At 59.7% G+C, this 23,487-nt stretch overlaps 3 protein-coding genes across 4 annotated transcripts in view; 2 read left to right on the top strand and 1 right to left on the bottom strand.

Moving 5' to 3' along the window:
• Positions 1 to 7,336: 7,336 nt before the first annotated feature.
• On the top strand, positions 7,337 to 10,125 carry EGR3 (early growth response 3). Its single transcript, XM_054000721.1, is given in 3 exon segments — positions 7,337 to 7,946; positions 9,001 to 9,977; positions 9,979 to 10,125. Coding segments are annotated over 3 exon segments (1,194 nt in total). The 5' UTR covers positions 7,337 to 7,792; the 3' UTR covers positions 10,042 to 10,125.
• A 2,060-nt stretch (positions 10,126 to 12,185) lies between these two features.
• LOC128820167 (translation initiation factor IF-2-like) lies at positions 12,186 to 13,657 on the bottom strand. Its single transcript, XM_054000722.1, has 2 exons — positions 12,521 to 13,657; positions 12,186 to 12,443 (listed from the first exon to the last, which is right to left on the bottom strand). The coding sequence occupies exons 1-2, from the start codon at positions 13,182 to 13,184 to the stop codon at positions 12,292 to 12,294; spliced, it is 816 nt and encodes a 271-aa protein (XP_053856697.1). The 5' UTR covers positions 13,185 to 13,657; the 3' UTR covers positions 12,186 to 12,291.
• Positions 13,658 to 16,154: 2,497 nt separating this feature from the next.
• Positions 16,155 to 23,487, top strand: part of BIN3 (bridging integrator 3) — a 45,198-nt gene continuing 37,865 nt past the window's right edge. The window contains exon 1 of one of the 2 annotated variants that reach the window (XM_054000582.1): positions 16,155 to 16,196. In XM_054000582.1, the coding sequence (XP_053856557.1) occupies positions 16,189 to 16,196 (8 nt within the window). In that variant the 5' untranslated portion in view covers positions 16,155 to 16,188. Of the gene's footprint in view, positions 16,197 to 22,879; positions 23,030 to 23,487 lie in introns of those variants that run through there. The other variant, XM_054000583.1, reaches the window with a different exon arrangement.

Here is a 23,487-nt window from a genome sequence, read left to right as displayed (position 1 = left end):
GTTTCCAAATTGCTGTATAACATCAGAGGAGCTTTGTGGGGCTGTCCGGGGGCCCAGGGTCAGAGCTGGGTTGGTTTCAGGGTCCTGGACCCCCATCCTGCTCACTGGGGCTGGATCGTTCAGCCGTGCTCTGGCAGCATCCTGGGATGCAAATTCCAGCCATTCCTGAGGGAAAGCAGCAGCTCAGCTGTGCCCAGAGGCACTGCCAGGCATCCTGGGATGAGCATTCAAGGGATGCTCAGTGGGGAGAAACTCAGCCCAGGTTTTGTTTCCTCTTTCAGCTGCTCCCTGAGTCGGTTTGAGCTGGGTTTGTCCGCGGCAGTGGGAAGCTCCCAGCCTCTCCCACTCCTCCGGGAGCCACGAGCACCTTCAGATGTGGTTTGCCCCAAAACGCTCCTCGGCAGAACAAAAACAACCAAAGCATTTTTGATACGGTGGTCCCAGCCCAGCAGCTTCGCCCCTGCCCAGGAGCTGCCGTGCCCGGGGTGCCTGGCACGGCCCTGTTTACCCCAGCTGGCTGCGGGATGAGGCGGATGCCCGCCGGGCTTTGCATCCCAAGGTGTGGTGGAAGGAGCCGGATGGCTCTGCCAGCGCCCCTGCTGCTCCGCGGCCAGGACGGACGGACTCGCCCCGCGGCCCCGGCCCGGCCTGTCCTCACTTGTCGGCTGCTCTCGCTTCCCATTCCCTGCCCGCAGCCCCGCGGGTCCTCAGCCAACCTCACATTTCCTCATTGCTAGGAAATGGCAAATTCCCCCCGGGCTGGTTTCAATGGCTCACAGATCCCTCGCCTTTGGCCTCTCCCCAGTTTCTCCTGGGCTGGTTGTAGCTCAGCCTTCGGGAGCAGCGCTTTTTCCCAGGCACGTAGCCTTTGGAATTCTCTGTCTGGGAGGACATCCCACCCCTCCCACCACGCTGCTTTCACCCCTCTGTGCTGACACAACACCGAGCTCTTTTTCTGCTGGATGTGGTGGATTTGGGGGGTTCTGACGTCCTCTGCTCCTCTCATGCCTCCAGAGTGCTGTCATGGCACAGCTCTGGGAGCTGCAATTCCAGTGTCCGATTCCTCTTCTGTTTCTTGGTTTCACGTTAAAAAACACCTTTGTGGTCTCCCTTTGCAAACCTCTCGTGGGGTCACTCCAGGGCTCCTTCCTGGGGCCACCACGCCAAGATTGCCACTGGTCCCATAAAATCATCCTTGGTTTTGCAGCCTGCTCTGCTCCTGATCCCTGGCTGGAATCCCATCCTTCCCACTGGTGCTGCTCCCTCGGGACCACTTTCACTCTGGGCCTACTCTGTAGTTTCCCTGTTAATCAGCTGTCTCCTTATCTCCAGGTCACACTGCGCCAGCTGCCGCTGCTATTGTTCCCCAGCTGGGCAATAACAGGAAGGGCTTGGGAAACCAGACCTGTGTCGGACTGAGACCACGCAGAGGTCCCCACTCCCCCAGAGCACTCAGCAGCCCCTTGCTGGCACAGCCTGGAGCCACCCACCGACCCCTGGGAGCAGCCGGAGTTGTGGGGTTGGTGTCCCCCACCCCTGGGAGCAGTGGGAAGTTGTGGGATGCTCTTTGGGAAGAGCCTCCCCCCACAGCACCTCGAACGCTCCTGCAGGTGCATCCCTGGCCTCCAGCCATCTCCCAGGGCTGCTCCCTTCAGGAACCAAGCCCGGCCACCCAGAACCCATTTCCCAGGATCAGCAAGATGTTTGGAGCTCTGCTCCAAAGGGCTTTTCCTCCCCATCCCAAGATTTTCATCCTGCTGCCGCACACGGTGAGGCAGGCCTGATCCCTGCCTTGCCACGGGGGAAACTGAGGCAGGAAATGGCTTCCCACAGCCACCCACAACGCTCCTGTAGTTTCCCCCACCAGCCACCCTGGGGTTTGGCTAATGGGGATCCATTCTTTGGGATCTACCCAGGGACAGCCCAGGGCAGCAAGTTCTGCCAGCGGGTCCCTTCCTCCCCTGCAGGAGGAGGGAGATGCCAGTCTCCTTTTCCAAGAAGGAGATGCCCATCTCCTTTTCCATGAGGGAGATGCCCATCTCCTTTTCCATTCATATTTCAGTGTGAGTGTTTCCAAATATTTCCGGAGGAGGAGGAGGGTGTGGAGTTTTCACAGGCAAATCAGGAAAACCAAGGTGAGGCGGGAGCGTTGGGAAGGACACAGGCCGGGATGGTGTTGGGCTGGGATCAGGAAGGCTGCCCAGCAGTTTCTCCTGGCTGAAGTTCCCTCCATCAGAGTTTGGCCTGAAATGAGGATTTCCCACGACCCACAGCAAAAAAGAAAGTCTCTCTTCCCCCAGAAATTACAGATTACCCTGAATCCCATCCCTGCCAGTGCTGAGCATCTTTCATGCCAGGCCATGGAATGCTCAGAGAACAAACTGCTGCTGGTACAGCCACATCTGGGCAGCTGTTGTTTGCCAGAGAGAATCGACAGCCCTGAAGTGCCACATCAGCTCAGCGCTTGCAAACAAAACAAAATTCACAGCCCTGAGTAACCACCGAGGCTTGATCAGATACCCCCGCGACGCCCACCCCGTGGTTTGGGTGGCTCGGGGTGTGTTTTTTTTCCCTCTGCAAGCTGCTCGAGAGAAGTTTGTGTTGTCGACCATCCAGGCAGCCGCCTACACACGTGGCCCTGGCACAGTCGTCCCCCGGGGGTAGGAGGCCGGTGACCTTTCAGGTCCCCACCAGCCACACTCTGTTTATGACTCTTGTGACCTTACCAGCCCCAGATCTGCAGCGAATCCAAGGGCTGGGGAGGAAAGGCTCGGTGCTCTGGTGTGTGCCTCAGGCTCCGTGCCGGAGCATCCTTTGTAATCCAGGATGAGGTGACAATGCTGGTGATCATCGCCGTCATTACAGATGATCCCGGTCTCCCTCTGCGGAGTTAAAAGCCTGACACACAGAACCGTGCACGGCGTGGAGCTTTCCAGAGCTCCTGAGACACTGAACAGGAGCAGCTCGTGATGTGCCCCGGCCTTCAAGGCTCAGCTCTCTGCATGCTCAGCTCAGCTCAAGTGAATTTTAGGGAGCGAGCAGCCCATCAGCCTGGCCACAAGGCACGAAAACTGGGCTCGCGTTCCCTTCCCCGTAAGTACAATTAAGCTGTCGTTAATTAGGTGAAAAACCCTGACGAGTTCCCCTTTTCGAAGCCCGGGGGTCCCCCAGGATGTGCAGCCCGGAGCACCTGCAGGGCTCCCGGCACATGAATCAGGGCCCGGTCGGTCACAAGACCGAGAGGAGCGGGGAGAAGTCGCCCGTCAGGTGACAGCACCCAGGGGGACAAGCTCCCCGTCCCATGGGGGCCAGCGGGGTTTTGGGGACGGGGTGTGGCTGCTCTCAGCATCACACAGCCCCGAGGGAGGGTCGGGGTGGGAGCTGGGGGCTCTCGGTTCCTTGCTGAGGGGACGCTGCCAGCACCTGGATGGATATCACAGGTAATGTCACTGTTTGTCACAACCCCTGCACGGGCTGCTGTGAGGTGTGGGACGCTTGGGATTGAGGAGGGATGGCAGCATTTCATGGAATTCTGGAATGGTTTGGGTGGGGAGGAACCTTAAAGCTCACCCAGTGCCACCCCCTGCCATGGACAGGGGCACCTCCCACTATCCCAGGCTGCTCCAAGCCCCGTCCATCCTGACCTTGGGCACTTCCAGGGATCCAGGGGCAGCCCCAGCTTCCCTGGGAATTCCAAGCGAGTTCCTCACCACCCTCCCAGCCAGGAATTCCTTCCCAATATCCCATCCATCCCTGCCCTCTGGCAGTGGGAAGCCATTCCCTGTGTCCTGTCACTCCATCCCTCGTCCCCAGTCCCTCTCCAGCTCTTCTGGCTCCCTTTGGGCACTGAAGGGGCTCTGAGCTCTCCCTGGAGCCTTCTCCAGGTGAGCACCCCCAGCTCGGCTCCAGCGCAGAGGGGCTCCAGCCCTGGAGCAGCTCCCTGACCTCCTCTGCAGCTGTTCCAGCAGCTCCACGTCCTTCCTGTGCTCCCCAGGCCTGGACCCAGCACCGCAGGTGGGGTCTCACCTGAGAGGGGCAGGGGGGGAAGATCCATGTGCATGGAATGCCAGCAGTGATGATCCAGGTTACTGAAACACCTGGATCGGGATGGGATTCACACGGGGCAGGTGTGTGGGATGACAAAAAAAAAGAGTGAAACCTCTCAGACTCCATCCAGCCTGGGCTGTAATTTAAAACCATCCGGAGCCACCCCAGGTGAGATTCTCTGTTTTCCCTCCACCTCCCGTTGGGTAAAGAGCTCTGCTCGGGATGCTCCGACCCATTAAGCTGAGCTGTAACTAAGCCAGTCCAACCCCCATGCGGCCGTTTCCGTGCCAGTCTAAGTCTGCCTCGGTTTATTTTGGCTTAGGGCCGTTCCCAATCAAACCGCTGTCAGTGCCTGAGCTGTCCCGCTCTCACCAGCCGGGTTTAGCGGCAGGTCCTCATGACTCAGGAGCTTTAAACCCAGCCTAAACCCCACCACGAGGGTTTGGGGTGCACCCACAGCCCCAGCCGCCCCGATCGGGCAGGAACCAGCTGTATTCCCAGCGGGAAGCAGGTGCCACTAGTGTCGGGGGGGGCAGGTGAGCGTTCACACTCCCGTGTCACTGTCACCCTCGGAGGGTAGACACCCACCCGGGTCGGTGTGAGCCGAGCGCGGGGCTGGCACTCGTGAGGATGCGGAGTTTTCCAGAGCAGGGCGAGGAGCTGCTTGCTCCGGAGCAGGAATTCCCCACGGGACCCTCGCCCGTGGGTGCCGATAAGGCTGAGCAAACCCGCACCCCTCCGCTATAAATCGGGAGGAACCGGGTGGTGGTGTTGGTACCGGACACAATGAAGGGTTGAGGAGGGGTGGTTTAATTTTTGGGCGGGGGTCCCTGCTCTGACCTGAGGGGCCGTGGGAGCCGAACACTCAGCGGGGGCCCCGCAGCATCCCCGGCGCTGCGGCTGCGGGCGCGCTCCCACCGTGGGAATGCGGTGACGGGGGAGGACGCCTGGGGGACGGGGGTGTCAGCGGGACCCCCTCCTCACCCCCGCGGGTCAGGGCGGTGTTGCCCGGGGAGGGGGCGCGGGCTGTGGATCCCCCTCCGCGCCCCGCGCCCGCCCCGCACCTCGGCAGCGCCGGGGGCGCCGGAACCGGCGGCCAAAGAAGGGAGCGGAGGCGGGGCCGGATCCAGGCCTTGTATGGCGCTTCCCCTCGGCCGCCCGCCCGCCGCCGCCCCGCGCTCCCCCCCCGTTCCCCCCGCCGCCGCCGCCGCCGCCGCCGCCGCCGCGCTCCCCCCGGGCCGCGCCGGGCCACGGGCGGGGCAGGCGGGGGATGCGCCGGAGAGGGGGGGCTGCGGCTTGGGGGGCGGCGGGAGGGGTGCAAGGTGGGGTGAGAGACGGAGAGAGGGGTGCAAAACAAGGAGAGTGCCCTGCAAAGGACGGGGGGTGAAAAGGGTGCGAAGGAAGGGGGCTCTGGGCAGGATGGGGGGTGGTCTAAGGAGGGTGGGGGGTTCTGCCCAGGATGGGGGGTTCTGCCCATGAGGGGGGGGTTCTGTGCAAGATGTGGGGTCTCTACAAAGGGTGGGGACTCCGCATAGGATGGGGGGGGGGGTTCTGCACAGGGTAGGGGGGACTTCTAGTGGAAGGGGGGGGGTCGGTGGATGGAGGGGCATCAGCGCACTGGTTGGGGTTGTAGTGGCTGGGGGGCTGCAGTGAATGAGCGGCCCTGCAGTGCACGGGGGCCCTGAAGTGGATGTGGGGGGCCTTGAAGTGAATGTGGGGGGCTCTGAAGTGAATGGTGACACTGAAGTTGATGGAACACACAGGCCCCTCCTCCCCCCGCGGTCACAAGCAGACCAAGTCGGGGCTCGCTGCCCCCCACCCCCGGGAACGCTCCCCCCGCCCTGCACACAGCAGCACCCCCCGCCCACCCCGCCCCCCCGCCCCAGCGGCTGCCGGCACCGCGCAGCGACAGTGCCCGGGCCTCGCTGCACCTCCACAGCCCCGGTGTGCCCGTGCCCCGTGTCCCCGCAGCTATTGCCCGGTCCCCTCCCGCCGCAGCCCTCCCGTAGCCCGGATTTCACTCCCATGGCAAAGCCGGCCCTGCAGGAATTGGGTAAGTGGAGCTATTGCAACACAGCATTTTTCCATACATTTGCTATATAACTCGGAGGGTTTTAAAGATAGCATCAGTTGGCACACTTAGCACGAAACCACCTAATTACTGACGCCTTGGAAGTGCCAAACTTTTAAAGGGGGGAGGTGAGGTTAAAATCACAGGCGACCAACAAGTGTTACCTGTTTTTAAAGTATTCCAAGCGCTGTTCTCCAGGGGGGCCAGGACATGAGGAGGGGGCAGCTCGGGGCAGAGCCATCCCCTCTGTCACCACTGCCACCACACCGAGGGGCTGGAGGCTTCTGCAGCCCCCCCGCTCTGACCCTCTCCTTCCCACCAAACTCCACTGCCTGGCGCTGTGGCTTTCCCTGCACAGCTCCCATCCCGTTCCTGTGCCAGCCCGGGCTGCGGGATGGGGTTTGTGGCCGGTCCTGGTCTCCACTGGAGGAAAAAAAACCTCCCGGTAAGAGCCTGGCTCTGAGCAGCCCCGGAGGCGGCCGCAGGGTCAGGCACGGCGGGGGCGGACTGTCCCCGCGCCCCCGCTGCTTCCCGGGGGGAATGATCCGGGCTGGAAGGGCTGGAGCCGCCGCCGCCTGCCCTGCGCAGGGAGACGGCACCGCTCGGCGCGGGGGATGCAGTGCAGCGGGAGAGACCCCCGGTCCGATGCACTGTGCCCGGTGTCCGGTGCGAGATGCCCGGTGCCCCGTGGAGGGTGTCCCGTGACGGAGCGCCCGATGCACGCCCGGTACCCTGTACTCGGTGACAAGTGCAGGATGCCCGGTGCCCTGCGCAGGGTTTCTGATGCCCACTGCCCGGTGCAGGGAGCCTGGTACCCGGTACAGGATGCCCGGTGCTTGGTGCAGGAAGTCCGGTACCCCTTATCCGGTACGGGATGCCCAGGTCCCGGTCCCCGTTGCCCGGTGCAGGATGCCCGGTACCGGGTACCCCTTCCCCGATGCAGCATGCCTGGTGCCCGGTCCCCTTTGCCCTGCGTCCGCTGCCCTGTCCCCCTTGCCCGGTGCAGGATGCCCCGTTCCCGGCCCCCTTAGCCCGGTATCCGGTGCCCGGTTCCCCTTGCCCGGTGCAGGGTTCCCGGTACCCCTCGCCCGGTCCCCTGTCCCCCGTCCCCGCGCGCGCCGGCCCCGCTTCCTGCTCTCTCCAACGTTCCATTGTGCGGAGCTTCCATTGTGACGTCTCGGCCTCGGCTCGGCTTTGTCTGTCCATATATGGGCAGCTACGTCACGGAGCGCTCCCGCATAAAGGCCCCGCGGAGTCCCCGGCGGAGCAGTCGGGCGGCAGAGAAGGAACCGGCGAGCGGAGCGGGGCCGAGCGCGGGGGAAGCGGGGCCGGGGCCGGGAGCCGGCGAGAGAGAGAGAGAGAGAGAGAGGAGGGGTTAAATCCTCCCCCCCACCCACCCCCCCCAGCTTCTACAACCACATCTGCCAGCCAGATCGCCCCCTCCCCCTCGAGGAAACACCACCAAGGGACCCACGGAGGACCGCGCCCCCCCCCGCGCCCCCTCCTCCGCGGCCACCCCCAGCCCCCCCCCCCGCCTCCTCCTCCTCCCCCCCGCCGCCCCCGCCCCAACTTTTCTTCTTGCATGATTTCCCTCGCACGGATTTGCCACTCGGATGTTGTTTCCTCGGGAGCCGAGCTCGGAGCCACGTTGAACCAGCCTTTTCCTCCAGTGCTATGACAGGCAAACTACTGGAGAAGCTGCCGGGGACCATGAACACTTTGATGAACCAATTGCCTGACAATCTGTACCCAGAGGAGATCCCCAACTCTTTGAATATCTTCTCCAGCACCAGCGACTCGGTGGCTCACTACAACCAGATGGCTGCAGGTAAAGCGGGAGGGAAGGAAAATGGGGAAAAGGCAGGAGCAGGGGGGGAGCCGGTGGGGCGAGGAGGAGGATGCTGTGGGTAGGGTGTCATGGAGCCTCGGAGGGAAGGGAAGAGCTGGGGCTGGGGAGCGTCCCCCCCCCCGCACCCACCCACCCCTTTCCTCGCCGTGTCTCCGCGCGATCGCTGCAGGGCTCCGCCGAGCGCTGCCGCCGCCGAGCCGCCGCCGCAGGTACGGGGACGGCGGCCGGGCTCCGTGGGGAGGAGAACCCGGGTGGAAAAGCTGGAGGGCCGAGGGGACGAGGGGAAGGCCGGGCACCCCCGTGTCGCGCAGGGGCCGCCCGCCCGCGCCGGGATCCGCGCGGGTGCGGAGGCGCCGCGGACGCGCGTGGCCGTGGCAGCCGCCCCCCCACACCCCGCAGCGGCGGCGGCGGCAGCGTGGGCTCCCCGGGACGCGGCGCCGACTTTCCCGGAGCGCGGGGTTGGGGGAAACATAGGCGGGGGGGGGGGGGACAGGAGAGAGAGGGAGGATCTGGGGGGCACAGGTGAGCGCCGAGGGCGGCGGGGGCGGGTGCTCCCCGCGTGTCCCCGCTCCCACGCGGAGCCCCGCCAGGCTTAAAACCACCCCCCCCCCCCCATCCCCGTGTTTCTCCTCGCCGGGGCTCGGCGCAGGGAAGGCGGCGAGTTGGTAACGGCGTCGGCGGCCGCAGCCCCGGCTCCGCGGAGTGCCCAGCGCTGCCGGGGCTGGACGGGGAGGAAGCCTACCTGTAGCCGCAGGTACCTCCTTCCCCCGGCGGCGCGGCGATGGGGTGTCCCCCCTACCCACCCACCCACCCCGGGCAGCTCCTCGCGGGGGCGGCGCGGGCGGCCCCGCATCGTCGGGACCCCCGGCAGGCAGCGCCGCATACGCGGGGTGGAAGCAGCGAGGGGAAGGGGGGGAGCGAGGCGAGGGGGAACCGGTGCATCCCCGCTCCCCGGAGCATCCCCCGGAGCATCCCCCGGTGCATCCCCGGGCCCTCCCGGCTTACCCTGCCCCGCTTCTCTCGCACTTTGCAGATAATGTTATGGACATTGGCTTAGCGAACGAAAAGGCCGGTCAGGAATTGTCCTCCTACTCGGGCACTTTTCAACCCGCCCCGGGCAACAAGACTGTCACCTACCTGGGGAAATTCGCTTTTGACTCGCCCTCCAACTGGTGCCAGGACAACATCATCAGCCTGATGAGCGCCGGCATCCTGGGGGTGCCGCCGTCCTCGGGCGCGCTCACCAGCACGCAGAGCTCGGCGGGCAGCATGGGGCCGCCGCAGGGCGAGGTGGACCAGATGTACCCCGCGCTGCCGCCCTACTCCTCCTGCAGTGACCTCTACCCAGAGCCTGTCTCCTTCCACGACCCCCAGAGCAACCCTGGCCTCACCTACTCCCCCCAGGATTACCAGGCGGCCAAGCCCGCCTTGGACAGCAACCTCTTCCCCATGATCCCAGACTATAACCTCTACCACCACCCCAACGACATGGGCACCATCACGGAGCACAAACCCTTCCAGAGCTTGGACCCCATCCGCGTCAACCCGCCCCCCATAACCCCGCTGGAGACCATCAAGGCCTTCAAGGACAAGCAGATCCACCCGGGTTTCGGGGGGCTGCCGCAGCCGCCCCTCACCCTCAAGCCCATCCGACCCCGCAAGTATCCCAACCGGCCCAGCAAGACACCGCTGCACGAGCGGCCCCACGCCTGCCCGGCCGAGGGGTGCGACCGCCGCTTCTCCCGCTCCGACGAGCTCACCCGCCACCTTCGCATCCACACGGGCCACAAGCCCTTCCAGTGCCGCATCTGCATGCGGAGCTTCAGCCGCAGCGACCACCTCACCACCCACATCCGCACCCACACCGGCGAGAAGCCCTTCGCCTGCGAGTTCTGCGGCCGCAAGTTCGCCCGCTCCGACGAGCGCAAGCGGCACGCCAAGATCCACCTCAAGCAGAAGGAGAAGAAGGCCGAGAAGGGCTCGGGTGTGCAGCCCCCCGCCGCGCCCCCCCGCCGCCGCCGCCACCACCTCGCCCCCCGTCGCCCTCGCCCCTGCCGTCACCACGTGCGCTTGAGGGATTGTGGGGGGCGGCGCGGTGGCACCCCTTCTCCTCCCCTTGCCCTCGGCACCGCTCCGGGGGGAACCCCACGGTGTTCAGGATACCGGGGTTGTGCTGCGACGGGTCCGCTCCGCCCGCACCCGGATTGACCGGGTCCAGGCTGCCCGCACCTGGATCCTGCCTGCACTTGGATCGATGGGACCCGCACTGCCCGCACCCGGATTGCCCGGACTCGCGCTGCCCGCGCTGGGATTGCCCGCAGCACCTGGATCCCGGCTGCCTGCTCCTGCACCTTCCACATCCCGGCTGCTTCCACCTGCACTGCCCGGGGCCGGGCCGCCCGCACTGCCTGGATCCCGGCTGCCCGCTCCCGCAACTCCCGGATCCCGGCTGCCCACACCCGCACCGCCCGGGGCCGGGCTGTCCGCACCCTCCTTGCCCGGCTCTCCCGGATCCCTGCTCCCGCACCTGGATTACTCGCACCGCCCGGATCCCGGCTGGATTGCCCCATCCCGGCTCTCCCGGCTCCGACTCTCCCGCACCCCACGGCCCTCACCCGGCACCTCCCGGCTCCATCCCGCCCGCACCCACCCGGCCCGGCTCCGGGCTGCCCGGGCCGCAGATCCCGGGAATATTCCCGGCTGACCTGGATCCCAGGGCTCGGTCCGACCCGCCCGCCCTTGCCGGGGCTGGCTGCTCCAGGATCGGCCCCCCCCCCCGCCCCCGGTCCCGTCCTGCCCGGCTCCCCCGGGGCTGGGCGCTCCAGGATCCGTGAGGGGATGGAGGATGGATGATGGATGGATGGATGGATGGATGGATGGATGGATGGATGGATGGATGATGGATGGATGATGGATGGATGGATGGATGGATGGATGGATGGATGGATGGATGGACGGAGCTGATCTGGCTCCTCTCCTCGCTGGGCCTGGAGCCCCCGTTGCCCCCCCCGGCCCCGTGTCCCCCCCGTGTCCCCAAGCACCGGCTCCCCGTGTTGGAGGTAAGAGGGCTCAGCCCCCCAAGCCAGGCTGGTGGGGCGGGGGGCGGCTCTGCGGGTCCCCCCAACTCTGGGGGGCGGCGGGGAGCGATGTCCCGGCAGCAGCTTTTGGGTTTGTTTTCTTATTTTTGTTTTCTTTTCCTTTTTATTATTTTTTTTTTCTTTGTTTTCAGCAGAAGGGAAATTCTTTACAGAAATACAGGGAAAAAAAAAAAAAAAGCACCCCAGTATTTTGCTGAATACTTTTTATAATGTGAGATATTTTTATTTTATTTTATTTGGTCACTTTAAAACAACCACCCAACTATGGAGGAGAAAAATCAATTAGTCCTCTATTTTATTATTATTTTTTTTTTCTTTCTCCTTCTGGTATGTGCATGTCATTGCATGACTGCTCTGATTTTTTTCTTCTTTTGTTTTAATAAAACTGTGCTCAGACATTTAAGCTAAACTAAGCAAAAATAATAATGACTTAAAAAGAAAAAAAAATCTTTGTTGCCAAAAGGTCGTGCTATCCAGGTTTGATGTCTGCATGTGAAAAAAAAACACAAAAAACCACATTAAAAACGTACAAAAAATAAAGAGAAGAGGAAGAATGCAGTCTAATTTATGTGAACTGAAAGGAACAAAAAAAAAAAAAAAACAAACCACAATCAGGTTTAACCACACAAACCTAAGGGAATGATATTTTTTGAAAGACTTTTGTATAAAGTTGAGTACTTAGAGAAAAAAAAAATCATACCAGATGTAATATATTTTGTGGATGTTTTTATTTCTTGGATTTATAGTACCTTATACTAAGGTTAAAAAAAAAATTATGCTTGATATTGTGAAAAGGTGATAATTTTCACACACATTTCATTTGCTCATTTGTCATGTTGTAATGCAAATATGATAGTTAATGCATACAGCATTTTTAAGGGAAAAAATCAGAAATATTGAACTGATGTATTGTTGTACCATTTGCACTGTGAGCAAATGCTAATGCAGTAAATATATTGTGTTTGCTGACAATCAAAATCTGTAGTAAATATCTTTATTTGCTTAAATTGATCTATATTGGTTTGGAAAGTAAAAAAACGAAGGTTTTAATGTGTAAGGGGAGTGTAAAAAGGGTTGAAATGTGCAGGGAAGTGGGTGCTGCGTCTCTTTACGGGCGACTTTGAAACCTGTCTGTACAGAATTTTTTTTTTCCTAGTGCTGTATTTCCTTAAATATTATTTTTTTATGTGATCTTTTTAAAAAAAAAGTAACCCACTTTTTTCTTCTCAGTCCCCCTCCCTCTGCTTCAGTTCTATCCACAGGACGGCACAGCAAGACCCCGCTGGGTGACCCCGAAGGCGACTGGCTCCGTCCTCACGTCCCGGGATGGGAGCACCCAACCGGGATTGGGGAACCCAACCGGGATTGGGGAACCCAACTGGGATTGGGGAACCCAACTGGGATTGGGGAACCCAACCAGGATAGGGGAAACCCAACCAGGATGGGGGCACCCACCCTCTCCCCAAAAATCCGCCATGTCCTTGCTTTGTCCTTGACCTCCCATGCTGTTTTTCCCTGCTCGTGCCGCCGCCGCCTTGACCCCGTCACCATTTTGCCGGCGGCTTCCGCGGCTGCCGGGATAACTTTGGGCCACCAAAGAGGATCGCGCCGCTTCAGCCGGTAATGCTCCCGCGCCCTTCGCCCGCCAAATCGCCCCGGGGGCAGCGCCCGCAGGGGATTTTTTTTCCCAGCCTGGATCGCTCGGGATAAAAATAAACGGCTGGGTTTCAGCGCTGGCGCTCGCACGGGCACGAGGAACGAGTGGGAGAAGGAGTTTGGAGGCGCTTGGATGTTTGGAGTGGTGGCGTGTGGTGGTTGGATCCTTCCCCAGGGATGGGGATGGAGGCTGGAATCCCGGAGCTGGGATTGTGCTGGAGGATCCCAGACCGGGGCTCTGGGGGTCCCTCGGTGCGCGCAGGTCCAGCTCTGCTGGGGTGGAGCGTCCCACAAGTGTCCTCCTTCCTGTCCCAAGGCCTGGCTGGCAGTGCTGGTGGCTGGCGTTGGCACCGTGGTCTTTCCTGGTGTTCCCAGGGTATGAAAGCGTTGGCAACGTTGTCAGATTTCCTGCTTTTTGATTTGGATCTGCAGCCGGGCCTGGAAAAGCTGCTGCTCCGGCCATTCCCGGGCAGCTCTGCCCATGGCAGGGGGTTTGTTGAGCTCTCTGGCTTGGAAAGGTTTTAATCGTGGGGCAAATCCAGGCTCTGATGGTGACTCAGGGCACAGCTGGCCCAGACAGGGATGGCATCTAGTGGTGTTGAGGACTTGGCTGAGGCGCTGCACCAGGTCTCCGCGTGGATTCCCGGTGGTTGAGTGTTTGGACGTGAGGCTGGACTGGGACGAGCTGGGATTGTCCTTCCCTGTGTGCTCCGGAGGTCCTGCAGCCATGAGGGGCTGCAGGATGTTTTGGGAGCCATCGGTGCCCCTGTGTGCGCCCGTGTGTGGCTCAGGTGGGCAGGAACCAGAGCTGCCACGCACAGGGAGAGCCACCACGGCCCCCGGCATCCCCTGAGGGTGCTGTGCTGCTGCTGGTGGTGCTGGAGGTGCCCATCTCCACCGGTGGCTTGTGCTGGAAAACGCTGGAGATGCTGGCACGGCAGAGGAGCTGCCCCAGTGAGGAGCCACCCAACGCTGCACCGACGCTTTGGGCTCCTTCTGCGGGCGAGGAGGAGGAGGGAAGGAGCCCACCAGGCCCTGGGGACCCTCTCTGCCAGCCAAGCCTGGGTGTCCCACTGGGCAGGACCGCCCTGGCGCGGAGCAGGAAGGTGAGGAGCACCCTTGGGTGGCAAAGCGCGGGGAGTGCGTGCAGCACCTTGCACGAAAAATGTTGGTTGCTACGGAAACACGGCACTTTCCATCCCCGTTCTGGGCTATCTGTGTTCTGGGGAGGAGGGAAGGGCTTCCAGTCACGTACCAGCTCCACAGAACTTGCTGCCTTTGCCTCCTCAACGGGAGCGGCGAGGTCCTGAGGAGGCCACCAACACCTCGCTCCTCCCTGCCGAGGGGCTTTGCAGGATGTGGATGGATCCAAGAGCTCTCCACGGGATGGGATTTGCTGCTCAGGAGGAGCACCAAGAGCTGAGACCCCGTCCCTGGGGTCGGGAGCGACGAGGACCCGCAGCCAGAAGCTCCTGGTTTGCAGCTGGAGTACAGATGTTGGTGGGATCCTTCCCTGATCTTCTCACCTCTGGCTCAGCTTCTGCCACTGCCTGGCAGGAGACATCATCCACAGAAGGCCTGGATGGTTCTGGATCATCTGACCTCATCTCCCACCCCGTGGGACCGTGTGGATCCATCCCCATCCCTTCTGGGGGAAGGGGCCAGACTCATCCCCCTGGGACAGGGGGACAAACAGCAGAGCCTCCACAGAAGATGCTCCCCGAGTCCCGTGGCCATCAGGATGACAGATCCAGGCTCGTGCCAGCCCTGTCTTGTCCCACCCCCTGCGCCCCGAGGTGACAGTGAGGGGCATCACGGTGGGGACAGGCCCAGGAGCAGCAGCCTGGCCCAGCTGGCAGCAAAACCTTCCTGGCCCCAGCCTTCCTCTTCCTCCTCACCCTGCCCACACCTGGACGGGGATGTGGGGGACCCTCCTGGCTGCCTCCCCTCGGGCTTTGCTCTGACACCCACCAGCACCCCAAAACTGATCCCTTCCCCTCAGGCCACCTCACATCCTCCCCTCTCCACCCACCCTGGCTCACACAAAATGGGACAATGGGGGGGGTTGCCACCCTCCCCCCGGGTGGCCCCCCCCAAATCCACCCCCCCCCGTTCCTTTTGGGCTAATCCCTGTCCTCAGCGGTGTCGGTAACACCTTCCCAGTTTAGCATCATCCTCCCTGGCTGTAATTACCGTGCTGTTTACCTCCACCTGCTAATTGATAAAGCCACCCCTGGCGCCCGGCCCGCGCCTCCGCCCCGTGCGCTGGCATGTGGCTGGTGCCACCAGCCCGGTGGCACCGGGGCCGTTCCCACCCCCAGGATGGCACCCTGGGCTGGTGACTGGGGGTCCAGGGGCACCCCTGGATCTTGGGGGGGGCTCTCTGCAGCACCCCAGGCTCACGGATGGAGGTGGCTGGTGGGTCAGTGCTGAGGACAAGGCGGGTTTTTGGTCACCGAAAGGACTTTGCTGTCCCTCCCACCCCTGCCCAGCCTCCTCAAGATGGGTTTGGGGGCTTTTCTGCTCAAAAGCTCTTCCAAAGGTGCTGCACATCCCTTGGATATCCTTGACTGGGGCAGTTCTGCTCCTCCCCCTGCTCCTGCCCACCCCAGGCTGTCCCTGGGCACCCCCTGCCCATGCCCATCCCGGGAATCCCTTCCCTGTGCCCTCGCCCACCCCAGGGATGCCCCTGGGCATCCCCTCCCTGTGCCACTGCCCACTCCGGGGTGTTCCTGGGTGTTCCATGCTCCTGCCCTCACCCACTTTTGGGATGTTCCTGGGCATCCCCTCCCCGTGCCCAAGCCCACCCTGGGGTTGTTCCAGGCAGTTCCTTCTCCTTGCCCACCCCAGGGGTGACCCAGGCAATTCCTTCTCCTTGCCCACCCTGGGGGTGATCCAGGCAATTCCTTGTCACCCACCCCAGGGATGATCCAGGCAATTCCTTGTCACCCACCCCAGGGATGATCCAGGTAATTCCTCATCACCCACCCCAGGGATGATCCAGGCAATTCCTTGTCACCCACCCCGGGGTTGTTCCAGGCAATTCCTTGTCACCCACCCCAGGGATGATCCAGGCAATTCCTTGTCACCCACCCCGGGGTTGTTCCAGGCAATTCCTTGTCACCCACCCCAGGGGTGATCCAGGCAATTCCTTGTCACCCACCCCGGGGTTGTTCCAGGCAATTCCTTCTCCCGGCCCACCCCGGGGACACTCCACGGCTCCCAGCCCCATTTAACTCCACCGCCTCCCGCCCCATTTCCATCCTTTGCACCCAAACCGGACGAATTTCGGGCTCTTCTCCCCGCGCGCCTTGCCCGTGACGTCACGCTCCCCCCGCCGTGTGACGTCACCCCCCCCTCCCGCGTGGCGTCACCGCGGCGCGCGGCCCCGGAGGTGAGCGGTGCCGGAAGGGGCGGGGCCAAAAAGCGGCGGCACTTCCGGGAGCGGCGCGGGGCGGAGGGGGAACATGAGCTGGTGAGTGCGGGGGGACCCCCGGGGCACCGGGAGCGGGCAGGGCCGGGGAACGGGAGCACTGGGAACGGGGCAGGGTCGGGGAACGGGAGCGCCGGCACCGGGAGCGGGGCAGGGCGGAGGAACCGGGACCAGGAGCGGGGCAGAGCGAGGGAATGGGAGCACCGGGACTGGGTCAGGGCGGAGGAAGCGGGACCGGGAACAGGGACGGCGGGGGAACCGGAGCCGCTGGCACCGGCCCGCCCGGTCCCGGCTCCTCGCCTTGGGCACTGCGGGTGAGGAGGAGCCGGGGACGGGCCCGGAGCTGAGCGGCCCTGGCCCGGTGGGAGCCCCGGTGCAAGCCCTGGAGCGGAGCCCGTGCTGGCCTGGCTTGGCCCGGTGCAGGCCCTGGGTGGGTTCACAGTGCTGGCCTGGCTTGGCCCGGTCCCGGTCCCGGTGCTGGCCTGGCTTGGCCCGGTGCCTGTCCCGGTGCTGGCCGGGCTTGGCCCCACTGCTGGGCCTGGAGGGCCCCCGGTGCTGGCCCTGGAGCGGAGCCGCTGCTGGTCGGGCTTGTCCCGGTGCTGGTCCTGGTGGGGTCCCTGTCCTGGCCGGGTTTGTCCCGGTGCTGGTCCTGGTGGGGTCCCTGTCCTGGCCGGGTTTGTCCCGGTGCTGGGCCTGGTGGGGTCCCTGTCCTGGCCGGGTTTGTCCCGGTGCTGGCCAGGTTTGTCCTGGTGCTGGGCCTGGTGGCGTCCCTGCTGCTGGCCAGGCTTGTCCCGGTCCTGGCCGGGTTTGTCACGGTCCTGGCCGGGCTTGTCTCGGTCCTGGCTGGGTTTGTCTCAGTCCTGGCCGGGTTTGTCCCGCTCCTGGCCGGGTTTGTCACGGTCCTGGCCGGGCTTGTCTCGGTCCTGGCTGGGTTTGTCTCGCTCCTGGCCGGGTTTGTCCCAGTCCTGGCCGGGTTTGCCCCTCTCCTGGCCGGGTTTGTCCCGCTCCTGGCCAGGTTTGTCCCAGTCCTGGCCGGGTTTGCCCCAGTCTTGGCCAGGTTTGTCCCAGTCCTGGCCAGGTTTGTCCCAGTCCTGGCTGGGTTTGCCCCAGTCCTGGCCGGGTTTGTCCCGCTCCTGGCCGGGTTTGTCTCGGTCCTGGCCGGGTTTGCCCCTCTCCTGGCCGGGTTTGTCCCGCTCCTGGCCGGGTTTGTCCCAGTCCTGGCCGGGTTTGCCCTGATCCTGACCAGGTTTGTCTCAGTCCTGGCCAGGTTTGTCCCAGTCCTGACCAGGTTTGTCCCTGTGTCACCCCCACAGGTGTGCACCCCTCACACCCCTCACACCCCTCACCTGTGCCCCCCACAGCCCCCCCCCACCCCTTCCCACCGTTCCCCCTCCTCCCTGCCCAGGTGGGTCCCCCAATGTCCCCAGTGGCTCTGAAATGCTGAAAAACCACCTTTAACTCCATGAAAGTAACGCTTTTTCCTTAAAAAAAGAGGAAAGAAGAATTCCCATGTGTTTGAATCAAACCGATGAGGGCTCAGTTTGGACACGCTGCTTCCTTTGGTGCTTATTTATTTGAATTGTATTAGAAATCAATTACATCAGAAATTAATCTGGACTGCTGTGTGTGATTTCTCATCCTGGGTACTTCTGGAGATCCAGCCCTGTTGTGAGAGGCAAAGGATGGGATGGATCAAGAGCTAAAAGGGCTTTTCCTTGCCTGGCAGGTTGAGTTCCATGGTGACAATGGAAAATTTTTTGGGTTGGGAGCTGTGGAAGTTGTGGTTTGGAAATGTTCTGCAAGAATGTAACGAGGCACACACAGGTGCTGATTAAAACTGGGCATTTGGGCTAAAAATGCACATTTATCCACCAGAATCACTTTGGTTTTGCTTCACCCATCTCAGAACAGCGACAATTACGGTCAGCATTGGCTAATGAGGTTTTGGAGCCAACTTTTCCCAGGGACTCTGAGGGAAGGGACTCTGGAAAGGACCTTCTGGTCCAGGAGGAGCTTCAGAGCCAAAATGTGAGGGAAAAATAATCCCTTTGTGCGTTGGATGCGGAATAATTTGGGTGCAGCACTTCTTGGTGTCCATCCAGCCCCGGGGACTGTCCCTTGTCACCACAACACACGTGGCTTTTCCGGGAGCCCTTTCTCTGGGAGATCTGGTGTTTTCACCTCTTTCTGGAGAGGAATCCGAGGTCCTTGCCTGCCAGTTTTCGGCTTCCTTTTTCTACTTCTGTTGAGGTTGGGATTGAAGGTCCTTGAGATGGTAGTTTATCAGGTGTTTATTATTTCTTATCAGTGTTGCAGTCTCACAGCAGTGAGTTTTGTAGTCTTTCATTAACAAGGCACAAAATGGTTAACTGTCTCTTGTTACAAGGTCTTTTAAGGTTAAACTATCCAATGTAGAAATGGTACCTGAATTATTTTCACTTTTAACCCAATAACTGATCCCTCGAAGTCCTAACCCTGGTACAAAATACCACCCAAACCCATGAAGAAGGAGGAAGAAGTTGTTAAAGAAGAACAACCCAGCCTCTGCCCTAAAACCTCCATCTTGCTTCATATTTATTTCTATATTCTAAAACCCCAAACTCTTAAGTTTTCCACCCTGTGATGTCACACACTTCTAGCCAACTCCACACGCGTAATCCCAGTGCTATCAATCAATTTTGGAAGCCTTTTCCACTGCCTCAACGCTCTCCTGGGGGTCAGAGTGAGTCTGTACAGAAAGTCTTGAATTTTCAGCATCCAGAACTCCAACTCTTGCCCGGGGAGTGGGGGGAACTCCGGGGAATTCTGAGTCTCTTTCTTCTCCGGCCGCGTCACCCTCCGGGCTCGGAGCCCGCGGGGTCCCAGCGCCGCGGCGGCCGCACAATCGCCCTCAGTGCCCTCCCTGCCCGCTGCTTCCCGGGGCTGCCCTCCTTCCCGGGCTGCCCTCCCGGCATCAATGGGGCCATTGACGGCGTGCAGGGCCCGGCGTGACGTCCGTGGCGGCGCTGACACACGTGGGGTCGTGCCCTGCTGCTGAAATGTCACGGCGAGGCGCGGCCGGCCCTGACATCGCTCCGCGGAGGGAGAGCTTTGTTCTAGCCCTGGCAGCTTTGGATCATGCATACACGTGCTATGTGAACTTTCTATCCAGCTTTAAAAACGCTCTAGGAATTCATTTCCCACAGGGAAGCGGGGACTTTGCTCAGCTTCCACGTGCGTCTCTCTGGCGTTGGGCACCGTTAGTCCTGGGTTGATCCCTCTTTTTCCAGGCCTTGGATGCTGCAGCTGAGGAAGAGGATGGAGCTTCGTCCTCAGCTTTGTCTTGCAGAGCTGGGAAGTGGCACAACCTGCCACCATTTGGGCTCCTGGGCGCTTGTGTCCTTAATTTTTTTGTAAGGGAAATCCCCAGAGATTTAAGGGCTGTTGGCAGGTTGGTGCTTTGTTGAGTGGTGTGGAGTTAATCCTGGGTCATCCCTCGCTCCTTGTGAGTTCTGTGTGCTGTATGAGGGCTGGGAACACTCCCAGGAACATGGGGAATTCTCCCAGGAACACAGGGAATGCTCCTGGAACACAGGGAATTCTCGCAGGAACACAGGGAGTGCTCCCTGGAACACAGGGAATGCTCCTGGAACATGGGGAACACTCCCAGGAATGCAGGGATCACTCCTGGAACACAGGGAATGCTCCCTGGAACATGGGGAACAGTCCCAGGAACGCAGAGAATGCTCCCAGGAACACAGGGATCACTCCTGGAGCACAGGGAATGCTCCCAGGAACACGAGGATCGCTCCCTGGAACACAGGGAATGCTCCCAGGAACATGGGGATCATTCCCTGGAACATGGGGATCACTCCTGGAACACAGGGAATGTTCCCAGGAACACAGGGAATTCTCCCAGGAACACAGGGAACACTCCTGGAACACAGGAAATGTTCCCTGGAACACGGGGAATGCTCCCAGGAACACAGGGAATGCTCCCAGGAACACAGGGAACGCTCCTGGAACACAGGGAACGCTCCTGGAACACAGGGAATGTTCCCTGGAACACGGGGAATGCTCCCAGGAACATGGGGATCACTCCCAGGAACACAGGGAATTCTCCCAGGAACACAGGGAACGCTCCTGGAACACAGGGAACGTTCCCTGGAACACAGGGAACGTTCCCTGGAACACGGGGAATGCTCCCAGGAATACAGGGAATGCTCCCAGGAACACAGGGAATGCTCCCAGGAACACAGGGAACGCTCCTGGAACACAGGGAATGCTCCCAGGAACACAGGGAATGCTCCTGGAACACAGGGAATGTTCCCTGGAACACAGGGAACGCTCCTGGAACGTGGGGATCACTCCCTGGAACGTGGGGATCACTCCTGGAACATGGGGATCACTCCTGGAACACAGGGATCACTCCCAGGAGCACAAGGATGACCCTTGTACCAACACAGGAAACTGTTCCAGAGGGCTGCTGCTGGTGACAGAGCCTGGATAAAAACCCCAAATTCCCAATTCCTGCACTCAGGCAGTGAGGCAGCTCTGCCTTTCTAGCCTTGCGTGGACAGCTGAGATGTTTTTGGGATCTCAGCCGAGCTCCATGGCTTCCTTTAGGCTTTGGGTTGGGATCTCTTGGAGCATCCTCATCCCCCTCTTCCTCATGTGCAATCCAGTGATTCCCTTGGCCATCACTCCTTCTGAAAATAAAGGGAGCGCAGTGCTGGATTTTACTCTGTCATCCCCTTACTGCCCCAAGTGCCTCATTTTTGACTTTATAAAGTGTTTTTTTAAGGTTCCTGAGACTGCATCAAACCAAACCTTGTTACCAGACTCCCAAACATCCCCTGCTTTGGTTTCCCACTCCCCCCCAGCTGAATTCCCACAGGGAAAAGGGGATCTTGTTTGCCTCTCCCAGAGGGTGGGAGCGTGGATGAGTTTGCACAGCCTCAGAGTGGGGTTGTTGGATATTCCTGGTGTTTTCCCTGTTATGGATTTGCACAGGTTCTTGGTCATTCCCAGTATTTTCCACATTATGGATTTGCACAGGTTGTTGGTTATTCCCAGTATTTTCCACATTATGGATTTGCAGAGGTTGTTGGTTATTCCCAGTGTTTTCTGTGTTTTGGGTTTGCACAGGTTGTTGGATATTCCCGGTGTTTTTCTCATTATGGATTTGCACAGGTTGTTGGTCATTCCCAGTATTTTCCACATTATGGATTTGCACAGGTTGTTGGTTATTCCTGATATTTTCCACGTTATGGATTTGCACAGGTTGTTGGTTATTCCTGATATTTTTTGTGTTATGGATTTTCACAGGTTGTTGGTTATTCCCAGTATTTTCCACATTATGGATTTGCACAGGTTGTTGGTTATTCCTGGTGTTTTGCACAGGTTGTTGGTTATTCCTGATATTTTCTGTGTTACGGATTTGCACAGGTTTTTGGTTATTCCTGATATTTTCCACATTATGGATTTGTACACGTTGTTGGTTAATCCCAGTATTTTCCACATTATGGATTTGCACACATTGTTGGTTATTCCCAGTATTTTCCACATTATGGATTTGCACAGGTTGTTGGTCATTCCTGGTGTTTTGCACAGGTTGTTGGTTATTCCTGATATTTTTTATATTATGGATTTGCACAGGTTGTTGGTTATTCCCAGTGTTTTCTGTGTTTTGGGTTTGCACAGGTTGTTGGTCATTCCTGGTGTTTTGCACAGGTTGTTGGTTATTCCTGATATTTTTTGTGTTATGGGTTTGCACAGGTTGTTGGTTATTCCCGGTGTTCTCCATGTTATGGATTTGCACAAGCTGTTGGTTATTCCTGATATTTTTTGTGTTATGGATTTGCACAGGTTGTTGGTTATTCCTGGTGTTTTCTGTGTTTTGGGTTTGCACAGGTTGTTGGTTATTCCCAGCGTTTTCTGTGTTTTGGATTTGCACAGGTTGTTGGTTATTCCTGATATTTTCCACATTATGGATTTGCGCAGGTTGTTGGTTATTTCCCAGTGTTTTCTGTGTTTTGGATTTGCACAAGCTGTTGGTTATTCCTGATATTTTCCATGTTATGGATTTGCACAGGTTGTTGGTTATTCCCAGTGTTTTCCACATTATGGATTTGCACAGGTTGTTCGTTATTCCTGGTGTTTTGCACAGGTTGTTGGTTATTCCTGATATTTTCCACGTTATGGATTTGCGCAGGTTGTTGGTTATTCCCAGTGTTTTCTGTGTTTTGGATTTGCACAGGTTGTTGGTTATTCCTGATATTTTCCACGTTATGGATTTGCACTGGTTGTTGGTTACTCCTGGTATTTTCCGTGTTTTGGAGCCGTGGCCAGGCTGGGCAGGTGCAATGCAAACACAACCCCGGGCTCTGTTTTCTTCCCTCTGAATCAATATTGATGTTTTTTGGCGCCTGACGTGGCCGATGGCAGCGCTCCCCCTTCCCTGCAGGTTTCAGTGATACTGGGATCGGGAGATGAGCATGGGATAAAATTAACTGGGATGAAGCAAGTGGATGCCAGAGCGGTGAGCGAGGCTCCCAAACACCTCCCTGTTACCTGGAGCACCTGTGCAAGCTGCTTTGCACATCCCAAAGTTTTTATCTTGGTGAAACTGGAGCACCAGCCGGGCATTTCCCGGGGTGGAGCAGCTGGGAAGAGCCACCTGCCACCTCCCTGGTCCTCGGAGTGGTTATTCCTTAATTGTTCATTTTTCCACCTGTTTTGTCCAGGTAGCTCCAACCCAGTGCTCTGGTTGAGCCACAACCGTGTTTCACAACCGTGCTTAAAATGGATATTTTTGTAGCACAGTCAGGGCCTAAAACAGCCCTGCAAAATTCTGCTCGCCCACGCGCCTGGCGTGAGTAATTTTCTTTTGATGGGTGAGTAAAATATCATTATTTTTTTCATGCTCCTCTTGGAATGGGTGGGAGAGAGGATTCTGACATTATTTTTGATTTGCTTAACACTGACACCGTGCCTGGCTCCGTGCAGGATGCAGAGGGACCCGCTCCCAGGAGCTCATCCCTCCACTGCCAAACTTCAGGAAGGTGCCTTGTTTTCCCTGGCCTGACCTAAAATCCAGAAAATCGATGTTTACACCTCTTTTTTTTTCCCCTCTTTTTACACCTCTCTCTCCCTTCTCCCCCGCTGCAGCAGCCCTGACATTCCCTGCGTGGTTTTAAAGCCTCCAAGTTTCCAGGGATGGGGCAGAAATCCAGGTGGGAGCGCTCACCTGCGGCAAGGGCGCGTTCATTCCCGCGGGATCCCATCCCCACATCCCTCCTCTCCCCACCCCGTGACCTCCCCTCTCATCTCCACGAGGAGAGCACCCAAACGG

The sequence above is a fragment of the Vidua macroura genome, chromosome 28 (genome assembly GCF_024509145.1).
Source record: "Vidua macroura isolate BioBank_ID:100142 chromosome 28, ASM2450914v1, whole genome shotgun sequence".
Classification (NCBI taxonomy): domain Eukaryota; kingdom Metazoa; phylum Chordata; class Aves; order Passeriformes; family Viduidae; genus Vidua; species Vidua macroura.
The sequence above is the reverse complement of the archived record's forward strand: the minus strand, read 5'-3'. Positions and strand labels throughout refer to the sequence as shown.